This window comes from Heptranchias perlo, unplaced genomic scaffold, assembly GCF_035084215.1.
Source record: "Heptranchias perlo isolate sHepPer1 unplaced genomic scaffold, sHepPer1.hap1 HAP1_SCAFFOLD_426, whole genome shotgun sequence".
Classification (NCBI taxonomy): Eukaryota; Metazoa; Chordata; class Chondrichthyes; order Hexanchiformes; family Hexanchidae; genus Heptranchias; species Heptranchias perlo.
This window is the reverse complement of record NW_027139438.1, coordinates 189626-204985: the sequence shown is the minus strand read 5'-3', so window position 1 is coordinate 204985 and position 15360 is coordinate 189626. Positions and strand designations below refer to the sequence as shown.

Below are 15360 nucleotides of genomic sequence, written 5' to 3'. Positions count from 1 at the left end.
TAATCGAGGGGTTCGGGGGGGGGGTTTATATATAGAATAACAGATACCCGGGAGTGAGTTACAGGCTGGAATCTAATCGAGGGGTTCGGGGGGGGTTTATTTCTAGAATAACAGATACCCGGGAGTGAGTTACAGGCTGGAATCTAATCGAGGGGTTCGGGGGGGGTTTATATATCGAATAACAGATACCCGGGAGTGAGTTACAGGCTGGAATCTAATCGAGGGGTTCGGGGGGGGTTTATATATAGAATAACAGATACCCGGGAGTGAGTTACAGACTGGAATCTAATCGAGGGGTTCGGGGGGTTTATATATCGAATAACAGATACCCGGGAGTGAGTTACAGACTGGAATCTAATCGAGGGGTTCGGGGGGGGGGGTTTATATATAGAATAACAGATACCCGGGAGTGAGTTACAGACTGGAATCTAATCGAGGGGTTCGGGGGGGGTTTATATATAGAATAACAGATACCCGGGGAGTGAGTTACAGGCTGGAATCTAATCGAGGGGTTCGGTGGGGTTTATATATAGAATAACAGATACCCGGGGAGTGAGTTACAGACTGGAATCTAATCGAGGGGTTCGGTGGGGTTTATATAGAGAATAACAGATACCCGGGAGTGAGTTACAGGCCGGAATCTAATCGAGGGGTTCGGTGGGGTTTATATATAGAATAACAGATACCCGGGGAGTGAATTACAGACTGGAATCGAATCGAGGGGTTCGGGGGGGGGGGTTTATATACAGAATAACAGATACCCGGGAGTGAGTTACAGGCTGGAATCTAATCGAGGGGTTCGGGGGGGGTTTATATATAGAATAACAGATACCCGGGAGTGAGTTACAGGCTGGGGTCTAATCGAGGGGTTCGGGGGGGTTTATATATAGAATAACAGATACCCGGGAGTGAGTTTCAGACTGGAATCTAATCGAGGGGTTCGGGGGGGGGGTTTATATATAGAATAACAGATACCCGCGAGTGAGTTACAGACTGGAATCTAATCGAGGGGTTCGGGGGGGGTTTATGTATAGAATAACAGATACCCGGGAGTGAGTTACAGACTGGAATCTAATCGAGGGGTTCGGGGGGTTTATATAGAATAACAGATACCCGGGAGTGAGTTTCAGACTGGAATCTAATCGAGGGGTTCGGGGGGGGGGTTTATATATAGAATAACAGATACCCGCGAGTGAGTTACAGACTGGAATCTAATCGAGGGGTTCGGGGGGGGTTTATGTATAGAATAACAGATACCCGGGAGTGAGTTACAGGCTGGAATCTAATCGAGGGGTTCGGGGGGTTTATATATAGAATAACAGATACCCGGGACCACGGATTTGAACGAAAGCTTTTCGAAACCCCCGGATCCAATGCTCTCCCCTCCTGTCCTGACTGGGGTCACGGGTCCGATAACGCAAAACCCGTTGCCCCTCCCCCCCTCTCCCCTCACACTCGCACTCACCTTTCCGATGGGGATGACCTGGGAGGAGTTCTTCTCCACTCCCCTCACTCGAAGGCAGATCTTGTCTGCGCATTTGACGTCATGCTGCCCGGGATGCTCGGACATGATGAAACAGTCTGTGAAGACAGCACGGGACCGATTCATATCCCATCGCACGGTCACGTGCAGGGCAGGGAGGCTCGTTAGCCCAAAGGACCATCGTCCCAAAACCCCTGCCGCCCCCCCCGCCCCCCGTATCCTAACTCGCACCGAGTCCCGTTCACCCATCACCCCCTCTCTCCCTGTGCTCGCTGGACCGACATTGGCTTCCCGGTCCGGGAACGCCTCGATTTTTAAAAATTCTCCATCCTCGTGTTCAAATCCCCTCCATGCCACCCCCTCCCTATCTCTGTAACCTCCTACAACCCTCCGAGATCTCTGCCCTCCTCCAATTCCGGCCTCTTGTTCATCCCCCGATTCCCATCGCTCCACCATTGGCGGCCGTGCCTTCAGCCCCCCTGGGCCCTAAACTCTGGAATTCCCTCCCTAAACCCTCTCCCTCCCTCCCTCCCCCCTTCTCCCTCCTCCTTTAAGACCCTCCTTAAAACCTCCCTCTTTGACTGAGCTTTTGGTCACCTGTCCGAATATCTCATGTGGCTCGGTGTCAGATTTTGCCTGATCTCATAAGAAATAGGAGCAGGAGTAGGCCATTCGGCCCCTCGAGCCTGCTCCGCCGTTCAATCGGATCACGGCCGATCTTCGACCTCAACTCCACTTTCCCCGCCCGATCCCCGTATCCCTCGATTCCCCGAGAGTCCAGAAATCTATCGATCTCAGCCTTGAATATACTCAAAACGACTCAGCATCCACAGAGGTAGAGAATTCCAAAGATTCACCACCCTGCGAGTGAAGAAATTCCTCCTCATCTCAATCTTGGATGGCCGACCCCTTATCCTGAGACTATGCCCCCCTCGTTCTAGTCTCGCTACCCAGGGGGAAACAGCCTCTCAGCATCGACCCTGTGAAGCCCCCTCAGAATCTGATATGTTTCAATGAGCTCACCTCTCGTTCATCCAAACTCCAGAGAGTCTCGGCCCATTCTACTCAATCTCTCCTCATAGGACAACCCTCTCATCCCAGGAATCAATCTGGTGAACCTTCGTTGCACCGCCTCTAAGGCGAGTATATCCTTCCTTAGATAAGGAGACCAAAACTGTACGCAGTGCTCCAGGTGTGGTCTCACCAAAGCCCTGTATGCTTGCCGCTCCTGTGAGGCGCCTCGGGGAAGTCTCACTGCGTTAAAGGCGCTATATAAATGCAAGTTGTTGTTGGTTTCTCCACCCCGTGAAGCAGTGGACTGACTCTGACGAGGGGAGCGACGAATCGAACCAGGGGGGAAACAGATAGGATGGATACTAAGGAGCTTTTTCCCTTCGTTGAGGGTTCTGTAACAAGGGGACCATAGATTCAAGGTAAAAGGCGGGAGGTTTAGAGGGGATTTGAGAAAGAACTTTTTCACCCAGAGGGTGGTTGGAGTCTGGAACTCACTGCCTGAAAGGGTTGTGGAGGCAGGAACCCTCACAACATTCAAGAAGCATTTGGATGAGCACTTGAAATGCCATAGCATACAAGGCTACGGACCAAATGCTGGAATATGGGATTAGAGTAGACAGGGCTTGATGGCCGGCGCGGACATGATGGGCCGAAGGGCCTCTATCCGTGCTGTATAACTATATGACTCTCTAACTGATGGTGATGGAGTGACACTGCAGGGATGTCTATCTAACACGAATCATGTTCCACAGAAGGCAACCCCCACCGCTCCGAAAGCGCAGTACTGACCGTCTCTGCGGGCAGTCACCTCCACCTCGGGGAGCAGCGCAGGCACACAATGTGAAGGCGGCGCCAGTAACTGACCCCTCCACCACCCCCACCCCGCCCTGGACTCACCGAGAATGTCGGCGATGGTGAGGTTCTGCGACTCGGGCGTCTCCGAGAGGGGGACCTCTGCCTCGTTCTGTAGGAGCAGGACCCGCCTGGCGCTCACCTGAAGCCTCGAGGCAATGTGGTCGACCACTTTCTGCAGCGGGTCCGTCTGGGAGAGAGCGGGGGGAGGAGAGAGAGAGAGAGAGAGAGAGAGAGAGGGCGGGAGGAGAGAGAATGAGAGGGGGAGGGAGGAGAGAGAGAGAGAGTGGGGGGAGGAGAGAGAGAGAGAGTGGGGGAGGGAGGAGAGAGAGAGAGAGAGAGGGCAGGAGGAGAGAGAATGAAAGGGGGAGGGAGGAGAGAGAGTGGGGGAGGGAGGAGAGAGAGATGGGGGAGGGAGGAGAGAGAGATGGGGGAGGGAGGAGAGAGAGAGAGGGCAGGAGGAGAGAGAGAGAGAGTGGGGGGGAGGAGAGAGAGAGAGAGTGGGGGAGGGAGGAGAGAGAGGGCAGGAGGAGAGAGAATGAAAGGGGGGGAGGAGAGAGAGAGAGAGTGGGGGAGGGAGGAGAGAGAGGGCAGGAGGAGAGAGAATGAAAGGGGGAGGGAGGAGAGAGAGAGTGGGGGAGGGAGGAGAGAGAGAGAGAGTGGGGGGGGAGGAGAGAGAGAGAGAGTGGGGGAGGAGGAGAGAGAGGGCAGGAGGAGAGAGAATGAAAGGGGGAGGGAGGAGAGAGAGAGTGGGGGAGGGAGGAGAGAGAGAGAGAGGGGGAGGGAGGAGAGAGAGAGAGAGTGGGGGAGGGAGGAGAGAGAGAGTGGGGGAGGGAGGAGAGAGAGAGAGAGGGGGAGGGAGGAGAGAGAGAGAGGGGGAGGGAGGAGAGAGAGAGAGTGGGGGAGGGAGGAGAGAGAGAGAGAGAGAGGGCAGGAGGAGAGAGAATGAAAGGGGGAGGGAGGAGAGAGAGAGAGAGTGGGGGAGGGAGGAGAGAGAGATGGGGGAAGGAGGAGAGAGAGAGAGGGCAGGAGGAGAGAGAGAGAGAGTGGGGGGGAGGAGAGAGAGAGAGAGTGGGGGAGGGAGGAGAGAGAGGGCAGGAGGAGAGAGAATGAAAGGGGAGGGAGGAGAGAGAGAGTGGGGGAGGGAGGAGAGAGAGAGAGAGGGGAGGGAGGAGAGAGAGAGAGAGTGGGGGAGGGAGGAGAGAGAGAGAGAGAGAGGGCAGGAGGAGAGAGAATGAAAGGGGGAGGGAGGAGAGAGAGAGAGAGTGGGGGAGGGAGGAGAGAGAGATGGGGGAGGGAGGAGAGAGAGAGAGGGCAGGAGGAGAGAGAATGAAAGGGGGAGGGAGGAGAGAGAGAGAGAGAGTGGGGGGGAGGAGAGAGAGAGAGAGTGGGGGAGGGAGGAGAGAGAGGGCAGGAGGAGAGAGAATGAAAGGGGGAGGGAGGAGAGAGAGAGTGGGGGAGGGAGGAGAGAGAGAGAGAGGGGGAGGGAGGAGAGAGAGAGAGAGTGGGGGAGGGAGGAGAGAGAGAGAGAGAGAGGGCAGGAGGAGAGAGAATGAAAGGGGGAGGGAGGAGAGAGAGTGGGGGAGGGAGGAGAGAGAGATGGGGGAGGGAGGAGAGAGAGAGAGAGTGGGGGGGAGGAGAGAGAGAGAGAGTGGGGGAGGGAGGAGAGAGAGATGGGGGAGGGAGGAGAGAGAGAGAGGGCAGGAGGAGAGAGAGAGAGTGGGGGGGAGGAGAGAGAGAGAGAGTGGGGGAGGGAGGAGAGAGAGGGCAGGAGGAGAGAGAATGAAAGGGGGAGGGAGGAGAGAGAGAGTGGGGGAGGGAGGAGAGAGAGAGAGAGGGGGAGGGAGGAGAGAGAGAGAGAGTGGGGGAGGGAGGAGAGAGAGATGGGGGAGGGAGGAGAGAGAGAGAGAGTGGGGGGGAGGAGAGAGAGAGAGAGTGGGGGAGGGAGGAGAGAGAGGGCAGGAGGAGAGAGAATGAAAGGGGGAGGGAGGAGAGAGAGAGTGGGGGAGGGAGGAGAGAGAGAGAGAGGGGGAGGGAGGAGAGAGAGATGGGGGAGGGAGGAGAGAGAGAGAGGGCAGGAGGAGAGAGAATGAAAGGGGGAGGGCGGAGAGAGAGAGAGAGTGGGGGGAGGAGAGAGAGAGAGAGTGGGGGAGGGAGGAGAGAGAGGGCAGGAGGAGAGAGAATGAAAGGGGGAGGGAGGAGAGAGAGAGTGGGGGAGGGAGGAGAGAGAGAGAGAGGGGGAGGGAGGAGAGAGAGAGAGAGTGGGGGAGGGAGGAGAGAGAGAGAGTGGGGGAGGGAGGAGAGAGAGAGAGAGAGAGGGCAGGAGGAGAGAGAATGAAAGGGGGAGGGAGGAGAGAGAGAGAGAGTGGGGGAGGGAGGAGAGAGAGAGAGAGGGCAGGAGGAGAGAGAATGAGAGGGGGAGGGAGGGAGAGTGGGGAGGGGGGGGGGGAGGGAGAGTGGGGAGGGGGGGGGGGAGGGAGAGTGGGGAGGGGGGGGGGAGGGAGAGTGGGGAGGGGAGGGAGAGTGGGGGGGGGGGGGAGGGGGAGGGGGGGGGAGGGAGAGTGGGGAGGGGGGGGAGGGGGGGGGGGGGGAGGGAGGGGGAGGGGGAGGGGGTGGGGTGGGGGGGTGGGGGGGGGGGGGGGGGTGGGGGGGGAGGGGGTGGGGGGAGGGGGAGGGGGAGGGAGGAGAGCCAGGGAGAGTGGGGGGGGGCGGGGGAGAGCCAGGCAGAGTCGGGGGGGGCGGGGGAGAGCCAGGCAGAGTGGGGGGGGGCGGGGGAGAGCCAGGCAGAGTGGGGGGGGGCGGGGGAGAGCCAGGCAGAGTGGGGGGGGGCGGGGGAGAGCCAGGCAGAGTGGGGGGGGCGGGGGAGAGCCAGGCAGAGTGGGGGGGGCGGGGGAGAGCCAGGGAGAGAGGGGGGGGCGGGGGAGAGGGGGGGGGCGGGGGAGAGGGGGGGGGGCGGGGGAGAGGGGGGGGGCGGGGGAGAGGGGGGGGGCGGGGGAGAGCCGGGGAGAGGGGGGGGCCGGGGAGAGGGGGGGGCCGGGGAGAGGGGGGGGCGGGGGAGAGGGGGGGGCGGGGGAGAGGGGGGGGCGGGGGAGAGCCAGGGAGGAGGGGGGGGAGGGGGAGAGCCAGGGAGGAGGGGGGGGAGTGGGAGAGCCAGGGAGGAGGGGGGGGAGGGGGAGAGCCAGGGAGAGTGGGGGGGGGCGGGGGAGAGCCAGGGAGAGTGGGGGGGCGGGGGAGAGCCAGGGAGAGTGGGGGGGGGCGGGGGAGAGGGGGGGGGCGGGGGAGAGGGGGGGGCGGGGGAGAGCGGGGGGGCGGGGGAGAGCCAGGCAGAGTGGGGGGGGCGGGGGAGAGCCAGGGAGAGTGGGGGGGGCGGGGGAGAGCCAGGGAGAGTGGGGGGGGCGGGGGAGAGCCAGGGAGAGTGGGGGGGGGCGGGGGAGAGGGGGGGGCGGGGGAGAGGGGGGGGGCGGGGGAGAGGGGGGGGGGCGGGGGAGAGGGGGGGGGGCGGGGGAGAGGGGGGGGGGCGGGGGAGAGGGGGGGGGCGGGGGAGAGCCGGGGAGAGGGGGGGGCCGGGGAGAGGGGGGGGCCGGGGATAGGGGGGGGCGGGGGAGAGCCAGGGAGGGGGGGGGGAGGAGGAGAGCCAGGGAGGAGGGGGGGAGGGGGAGAGCCAGGGAGGAGGGGGGGAGGGGGAGAGCCAGGGAGAGGGGGAGAGCCAGGGAGAGGGGGGGGCGGGGGAGAGCCAGGGAGAGGGGGGGGGCGGGGGAGAACCAGGGAGAGGGGGGGGCGGGGGAGAGGGGGGGGGCGGGGGAGAGGGGGGGGCGGGGGAGAGCCAGGGAGAGGGGGGGGCGGGGGAGAGCCAGGGAGAGGGGGGGGCGGGGGAGAGCCAGGGAGAGGGGGGGGCGGGGGAGAGCCAGGGAGAGGGGGGGGTGGGGGACAGCCAGGGAGTGGGGGGGAAGCCGGGAAGAAAGGGGGAGGGGAGGAGAGAGACACTCGTCAGTCGACAGGCACGGTGAGTTGAACAAAACCCGTTTCCCGCCCTCCCTCTCGCTGGGCTCCTGTTCTCAGGAGCTGGGACCAAGAGGCTGCTCTTCATGTGCATCTCTGGGTGGTGAACGTTGGGAGGCCGTGCGACCGGGGGGAGCAGGAAATCGCTTTCTGTCAGGTGAGGGAGGGAGGGTGGCGGTTGGTCGATTTCTCTCCAGATAATGAAGCAGTCCGAGCCCGCATGCAGCAAGACCTGGGCAACATCCAGGCTTGGGCTGATAAGTGGCAAGTAACATTCGCACCAGACGAGTGCCAGGCAATGACCATCTCCAACAAGAGAGAGTCGAACCACCTCCCCTTGACATTCAACAGCATTACCATCGCCGAATCCCCCACCATCAACATCCTGGGGGTCACCATTGACCAGAAACTTAACTGGACCAGCCATATAAATACTGTGGCTACAAGAGCAGGTCAGAGGCTGGGTATTCTGCGGCGAGTGACTCACCTCCTGACTCCCCAAAGCCTTTCCACCATCTACAAGGCACAAGTCAGGAGTGTGATGGAATACTCTCCACTTGCCTGGATGAGTGCAGCTCCAACAACACTCAAGAAGCTCGACACCATCCAGGACAAAGCAGCCCGCTTGATTGGCACCCCGTCCACCACCCTAAACATTCACTCCCTTCACCACCGGCGCACTGTGGCTGCAGTGTGGACCATCCACAGGATGCACTGCAGCAACTCGCCAAGGCTTCTTCGGCAGCACCTCCCAAACCCGCGCCCTCTACCGCCTAGAAGGACAAGGGCAGCAGGCACATGGGAACAACACCACCTGCACGTTGCCCTCTGAGTCACACACCATCCCGACTTGGAAATATATCGGCCGTTCCTTCATCGTCACTGGGTCCAAATCCTGGAACTCCCTTCCTAACGGCACTGTGGGAGAACCTTCACCACACGGACTGCAGCGGTTCAAGAAGGCGGCTCACCACCACCTTCTCAAGGGGCAATTAGGGATGGGCAATAAATGCCGGCCTCGCCAGCGACGCCCACATCCCGTGAACGAATATAAGGAGGGGTGGGGAGGTCACTGCATTGTGGACGGGGAACTGGAGCCCCCAGCTGCTCTTCCTGCTAGGAACGGGGGGGCAGTGGCACTGAGACTGGTAACAGTCTGTCACCCCTAACCGACTCTCCCCAGGCTCGCCAGTACCACCACCCTGTCTGGGCACAGCTAACAGGGAGGAACCTGTAATCTGGCCTTTGCACCCCGGGTGGGGGCGGAGGCACAGGTCCATATCCCACTCCGCTTCATAACTCTCCCTCCCCTCCTCACCACCACCATCACCCACCAGCCCTTAACCCAGGGCTCGAGCATCCCTCACAGTTCATTCCTTTAAACACCCCCCGCTGTCTCGCTGGCGGCGGTGAGATTAGTTTGGGGATTGATACTATGGGGAGTGGGATTAGTTTGGGGATTGATACTATGGGGAGTGGGATTAGTTTGGGGATTGATACTATGGGGGAGTGGGATTAGTTTGGGGGTTGATACTATGGGGAGTGGGATTAGTTTGAGGGTTGATACTATGGGGAGTGGGATTAGTTTGGGGATTGATACTATGGGGGAGTGGGATTAGTTTGGGGGTTGATACTATGGGGAGTGGGATTAGTTTGGGGATTGATACTATGGGGGAGTGGGATTAGTTTGGGGGTTGATACTATGGGGAGTGGGATTAGTTTGAGGGTTGATACTATGGGGAGTGGGATTAGTTTGGGGATTGATACTATGGGGGAGTGGGATTAGTTTGGGGGTTGATACTATGGGGAGTAGGATTAGTTTGGGGATTGATACTATGGGGAGTGGGATTAGTTTGGGGATTGATACTATGGGGAGTGGGATTAGTTTGGGGATTGATACTATGGGGGAGTGGGATTAGTTTGGGGATTGATACTATGGGGAGTGGGATTAGTTTGGGGATTGATACTCTGGGGGGAGTGGGATTAGTTTGGGGATTGATACTATGGGGAGTGGGATTAGTTTGGGGATTGATACTATCGGGAGTGGGATTAGTTTGGGGATTGATACTATGGGGGAGTGGGATTAGTTTGGGGATTGATACTATGGGGAGTGGGATTAGTTTGGGGATTGATACTCTGGGGGGAGTGGGATTAGTTTGGGGATTGATACTATGGGGAGTGGGATTAGTTTGGGGATTGATACTATGGGGAGTGGGATTAGTTTGGGGATTGATACTATGGGGAGGGGGATTAGTTTGGGGGTTGATACTATAGGGAGTGGGATTAGTTTGGGGATTGATACTATGGGGAGTGGGATTAGTTTGGGGATTGATACTATGGGGAGTGGGATTAGTTTGGGGGTTGATATTCTGGCGAGTGGGATTAGTTTGGGGGTTGATACTATTGGGGAGTGGGATTAGTTTGGGGGTTGATACTATGGGGAGTGGGATTAGTTTGGGGATTGACACTATGGGGGGAGTGGGATTAGTTTGGGGATTGTTACTATGGGGAGTGGGATTAGTTTGGGGATTGATACTATGGGGAGTGGGATTAGTTTGGGGGTTGATACTATGGGGAGTGGGATTAGTTTGGGGGTTGATACTATGGGGAGTGGGATGAGTTTGGGGGTTGATACTATGGGGAGTGGGATTAGTTTGGGGATTGATACTATGGGGAGTGGGATTAGTTTGGGGATTGATACTATGGGGAGTGGGATTAGTTTGGGGATTGATACTATGGGGAGTGGGATTAGTTAGGGGGTTGATATTATGGGGGAGTGGGATTAGTTTGGGGATTGATACTCTGGGGAGTGGGATTAGTTTGGGGATTGATACTCTGGGGAGTGGGATTAGTTTGGGGATTGATACTCTGGGGGGAGTGGGATTAGTTTGGGGATTGATACTATGGTGAGTCGGATTAGTTTGGGGGTTGATACTATGGGGAATGGGATTAGTTTGGGGGTCGATACAATGGGGAGTGGGATTAGTTTGGGGGTTGATACTATGGGGAGTGGGATGAGTTTGGGGGTTGATACTATGGGGAGTGGGATGAGTTTGGGGGTTGATACTATGGGGAGTGGGATGAGTTTGGGGATTGATACTATGGGGAGTGGGATTAGTTTGGGGATTGATACTGTGGGGGAGTGGGATGAGTTTGGGGGTTGATATTATGGGGAGTGGGATTAGTTTCGAGGTTGATACTATGGGGAGTGGGATTAGTTTGGGGATTGATACTATGGGGAGTGGGATGAGTTTGGGGATTGATACTATGGGGAGTGGGATTAGTTTGGGGGTTGATACTATGGGGAGTGGGATTAGTTTGGGGGTTGATACTATGGGGAGTGGGATTAGTTTGGGGGTTGATACTATGGGGAGTGGGATGAGTTTGGGGGTTGATACTATGGGGAGTGGGATTAGTTTGGGGGTTGATACTATGGGGAGTGGGATTAGTTTGGGGATTGATACTATGGGGAGTGGGATTAGTTTGGGGATTGGTACTATGGGGGAGTGGGATGAGTTTGGGGGTTGATACTATGGGGAGTGGGATTAGTTTGGGGATTGATACTCTGGGGGGAGTCGGATTAGTTTGGGGGTTGATACTATGGGGGAGTGGGATTAGTTAGGGGATTGATACTATGGGGGGGAGTGGGATTAGTTTGGGGGTTGATACTATGGGGTGAGGATGAGATTCCCCTTCACTGGGACCCTCTCTCTGGATCTGGACTCCACTCACCATCCTCATGGGAACACGGTAGATGTGATCTCTGCACCGGACTTTGACGGTGATCTCCCGAGGGCTGGCCGGGATGGAGGGAATCACTCCCACCAGGACTACGTCATCAGACTCCGAGAGACCCCTCCCCTTCAGGGGGGAGGTACGGAACGCCTCCAAATCCCTCAGGTTCCTGTTCGCTTCCCTGGGTCGGTGGGAGAGAGGGAGGAGGGGGAGGAGGGGGAGGAGGAGGAGGAGGAGGAGGATGAGAGGGGAAAACTAATTAAACAACAAATCAACAAGCACGTCGGCAGAGGAAAAATAAACGGAGAGAGGAACCGGGGGGGGGTGGGGGAAGGGAGGAGGGGGGGTGGGGGGAAGGGAGGAGGGGGGGTGGGGGGAAGGGGGGAGGGGGTTGGGGGGAAGGGAGGAGGGGGAAAGGGAGGAGGAGGTGGGGGGTTGGGAGGAGGGGGGTGGGGGGAAGGGTGGAGGGGGGGTGGGGGGAGGGAGGAGGGGGGAAGGGAGGAGGGGGTGGGGGGAAGGGAGGAGGGGGGTGGGGGGATGGGAGGTGGGGGGTGGGGGGATGGGAGGAGGGCGGTGGGGGGATGGGAGGAGGGGGGTGGGGGGATGGGAGGAGGGGGTGGGGGGATGGGAGGAGGGGGGTGGGGGGATGGGAGGAGGGGGGTGGGGGGATGGGAGGAGGGGGTGGGGGGATGGGAGGAGGGGGGTGGGGGGATGGGAGGAGGGGGGTGGGTGGATGGGCCGAGGGGGGTGGGGGGATGGGAGGAGGGGGGTGGGGGGATGGGAGGAGGGGGGTGGGGGGATGGGAGGAGGGGGGTGGGGGGATGGGAGGAGGGGGGGAAGGGATTAGGGAGGTGGGGGGGTAAGGGAGGAGGGGGGGGAAGGGAGGAGGGGGGGATAGGGAGGAGGGGGGGAAGGGAGGAGGGGGGGAAGGGAGGAGGGGGGGAAGTGAGGAGGGGAGGTGGGGGGGGGAAGTGAGGAGGGGGGGTGGGGGGGAAGTGAGGAGGGGGTGGGGGGAAGGGAGGAGGGGGTGGGGGGAAGGGAGGAGGGGGGTGGGGGGAAGTGAGGAGGGGGGGTGGGGGGGTGGGGGGGGAAGTGAGGAGGGGGGGTGGGGGGGGAAGTGAGGAGGGGGGGTGGGGGGGGAAGTGAGGAGGGGGGTGGGGGGAAGTGAGGAGGGGGGTGGGGCGGAAGTGAGGAGGGGGGGTGGGGCGGAAGGGAGATGGGGGGGTGGGGGGAAGGGAGGAGGGGGTGGGGGAAGGGAGGAGGGAGGAGGTACCTGGAGGGACCGGACAGGGAGGGAAGGAACGGGGAGTCCCCGGGGAGAGGAGAGGAGAGGGGGGGAAGGAACGGGGGGGGGGGTTTCATGGGGAGAGAGAGAGGGGGGGAAGGAACGGGGCGTCCCAGGGGAGAGGAGGAGGGGGGAAGGAACGGGGAGTCCCTGGGGAGAGAGGGGAGAGGAGAGGGGGGGGAAGGAATGGGGAGTCCCCGGGGAGGGAGAGGGGGAAGGAACGGGGGGATCCCTGGGGAGAGGAGGAGGGGGGGAAGGAACGGGGAGTCCCCGGGGAGGGAGAGGGGGAAGGAACGGGGGGGTCCCTGGGGAGAGAGGGGAGAGGAGAGGGGGGGGAAGGAACGGGGAGTCCCCGGGGAGAGAGGGGAGAGGAGAGGGGGGGGAAGGAACGGGGAGTCCCCGGGGAGGGGAGAGGGGGAAGGAACGGGGGGGTCCCTGGGGAGAGAGGGGAGAGGAGAGGGGGGGAAGGAACGGGGAGTCCCCGGGGAGGGAGAGGAGAGGGGGGGAAGGAACGGGGGGGGGGTCCCTGGGGAGAGAGGGGAGAGGAGAGGAGGGGGAAGGAACGGGGAGTCCCCGGGGAGAGGGGGGGAAGGAACGGGGGAGTCCCCGGGGAGGGAAAGGGGAGAGGGGGAAGGAACGGGGAGTCCCCGGGGAGAGAGGGGAGAGGAGAGGGGGGGGAAGGAACGGGGAGTCCCCGGGGAGAGAGGGGGAAGGAACGGGGAGTCCCCGGGGAGAGAGGGGAGAGGAGAGGGGGGGAAGGAACGGGGAGTCCCCGGGGAGGGAGAGGGGAGAGGGGGGGAAGGAACGGGGGGGTCCCTGGGGAGAGAGGGGAGAGGAGAGGAGGGGGAAGGAACGGTGGGTCCCCGGGGAGGGAGAGGAGAGGGGGGAAGGAACGGGGGGGTCCCTGGGGAGAGAGGGGAGAGGGGCGAGAGGGGGGGGAAGGAACGGGGAGTCCCCGGGGAGGGAGAGGAGAGGGGGGGAAGGAACGGGGGGGTCCCTGGGGAGAGAGGGGAGAGGGGCGAGAGGGGGGGGAAGGAACGGGGAGTCCCCGGGGAGGGAGAGGAGAGGGGGGGAAGGAACGGGGAGTCCCCGGGGAGGGAGAGGAGAGGGGGGAAGGAACGGGGGGGGTCCCTGGGGAGAGAGGGGAGAGGGGCGAGGGGGGGGGGGGGAAGGAACGGGGAGTCCCTGGGAAGGGGAGAGGAGAGGGGGGGGAAGGAACGGGGGGTTCCCGGGGAGGGAGAGGAGAGGGGGGGAAGGAACGGGGGGTTCCCGGGGAGGGAGAGGAGAGGGGGGGAAGGAACGGGGAGTCCCCGGGGAGGGAGAGGAGAGGGGGGAAGGAATGGGGGGGTCCCTGGGGAGAGAGGGGAGAGGGGCGAGAGGGGGGGGGAAGGAACGGGGAGTCCCCGGGGAGGGAGAGGAGAGGGGGGGAAGGAACGGGGAGTCCCTGGGGAGGGAGAGGAGAGGGGGGAAGGAATGGGGGGGTCCCTGGGGAGGGAGAGGAGAGGGGGGAAGGAATGGGGGGGTCCCTGGGGAGAGAGGGGAGAGGGGCGAGAGGGGGTGGAAGGAACGGGGAGTCCCTGGGAAGGGGAGAGGAGAGGGGGGGAAGGAACGGGGGGGTCCCTGGGGAGAGAGGGGAGAGGGGGGAGAGGGGGGAAAGGAACGGGGAGTCCCCGGGGAGGGAGAGGAGAGGAGGGGGAAGGAATGGGGAGTCCCCGGGGAGGGAGAGGAGAGGGGGGAAGGAACGGGGTGTCCCTGGGAAGGGGAGAGGAGAGGGGGGGAAGGAACGCGGTGTCCCCGGGGAGGGAGAGGAGTGGGGGGGAAGGAACGGGGGGGTCCCTGGGGAGAGAGGGGAGAGGGGGGGAAGGAACGGGGAGTCCCTGGGGAGGGGAGAGGGGGAGAGGAACGGGGGGGGGTCCTTGGGAGTGCGGTTAGGGGACTTCACGTCTTGGGCGTGGCCCATTTCAGGATTGAACAAGAGTGGTGTTCAAGAGCGGCCCCCCCCGACACAGGTGAACAAGAGCAGCCCCACCCTGACTGCCACTGAATGCCCGAGACAATAAGCCTTCCCCCCTTTCGGCGGGGGGGTGTTTTGGGGGTATAATCGTGGGGACCACCGTCTCTGGACGTCCGCCCCCCACCCTCCTCAATTCCCCCAGAGCATTCTGTCGCCTTTGTGGGCAGCTGAGGAGTGGGTCTTAAGTACAGGCAGAGTCGATGGGTCCTGGAATGGGGCTCAGTGGCAGGGTGGAAGGGGGTAGGGGAGAAAGAGAGAGAGAGAGAGATAGATATATAGAGAGAGAGAGAGATAGATATATAGAGAGAGATCGATATAGATATATAGAGAGAGATCGATATAGAGAGAGAGAGAGATCGATATAGAGAGAGAGAGATCGATATAGAGAGAGAGAGATCGATATAGAGAGAGAGAGATCGATATAGAGAGATCGATATAGAGAGAGAGAGATCGATATAGAGAGAGATCGATATAGAGAGAGAGAGATCGATATAGAGAGAGAGAGAGATCGATATAGAGAGAGAGAGATCGATATAGAGAGAGATCGATATAGAGAGAGAGAGAGATCGATATAGAGAGAGAGAGATATAGAGAGAGAGAGATCGATATAGAGAGAGAGAGATCGATATAGAGAGAGAGAGAGATCGATATAGAGAGAGAGAGATCGATATAGAGAGAGATCGATATAGAGAGAGAGAGAGATCGATATAGAGAGAGAGAGATAGATATAGAGAGAGAGATAGATAAATATAGAGAGAGAGATAGATAGATATATATATATATATATAGAGAGAGAGAGGGAGATATAGAGAGAGATATGGAGAGAGATATAGATCTTGAGAGAGATATAGAGAGATATAGAGAGAGAGAGAGAGAGAGCGCGAGAGAGAGAGAGAGCGAGAGAGAGATATATAGAGAGAGAGAGACAGACAGACAGAAAGAGAGCGGGACAGAGATACAGATAGAGAGACCGAGGAA

At 60.3% G+C, this 15360-nt stretch overlaps 1 protein-coding gene across 1 annotated transcript in view; it reads right to left on the bottom strand.

Annotated features, from left to right (window-relative positions):
• Positions 1–1267: 1267 nt before the first annotated feature.
• The window catches only part of nfatc2ip (nuclear factor of activated T cells 2 interacting protein), a 29343-nt gene continuing 15250 nt past the window's right edge, over positions 1268–15360 (bottom strand). The window contains exons 6-8 of the mRNA XM_067978927.1: positions 11081–11264; positions 3395–3539; positions 1268–1581 (exon numbers count right to left, since the gene is read on the bottom strand). Coding sequence (XP_067835028.1) covers positions 1283–1581; positions 3395–3539; positions 11081–11264 — 628 coding nt within the window. The 3' untranslated portion in view covers positions 1268–1282. The remainder of the gene's footprint in view (positions 1582–3394; positions 3540–11080; positions 11265–15360) is intronic.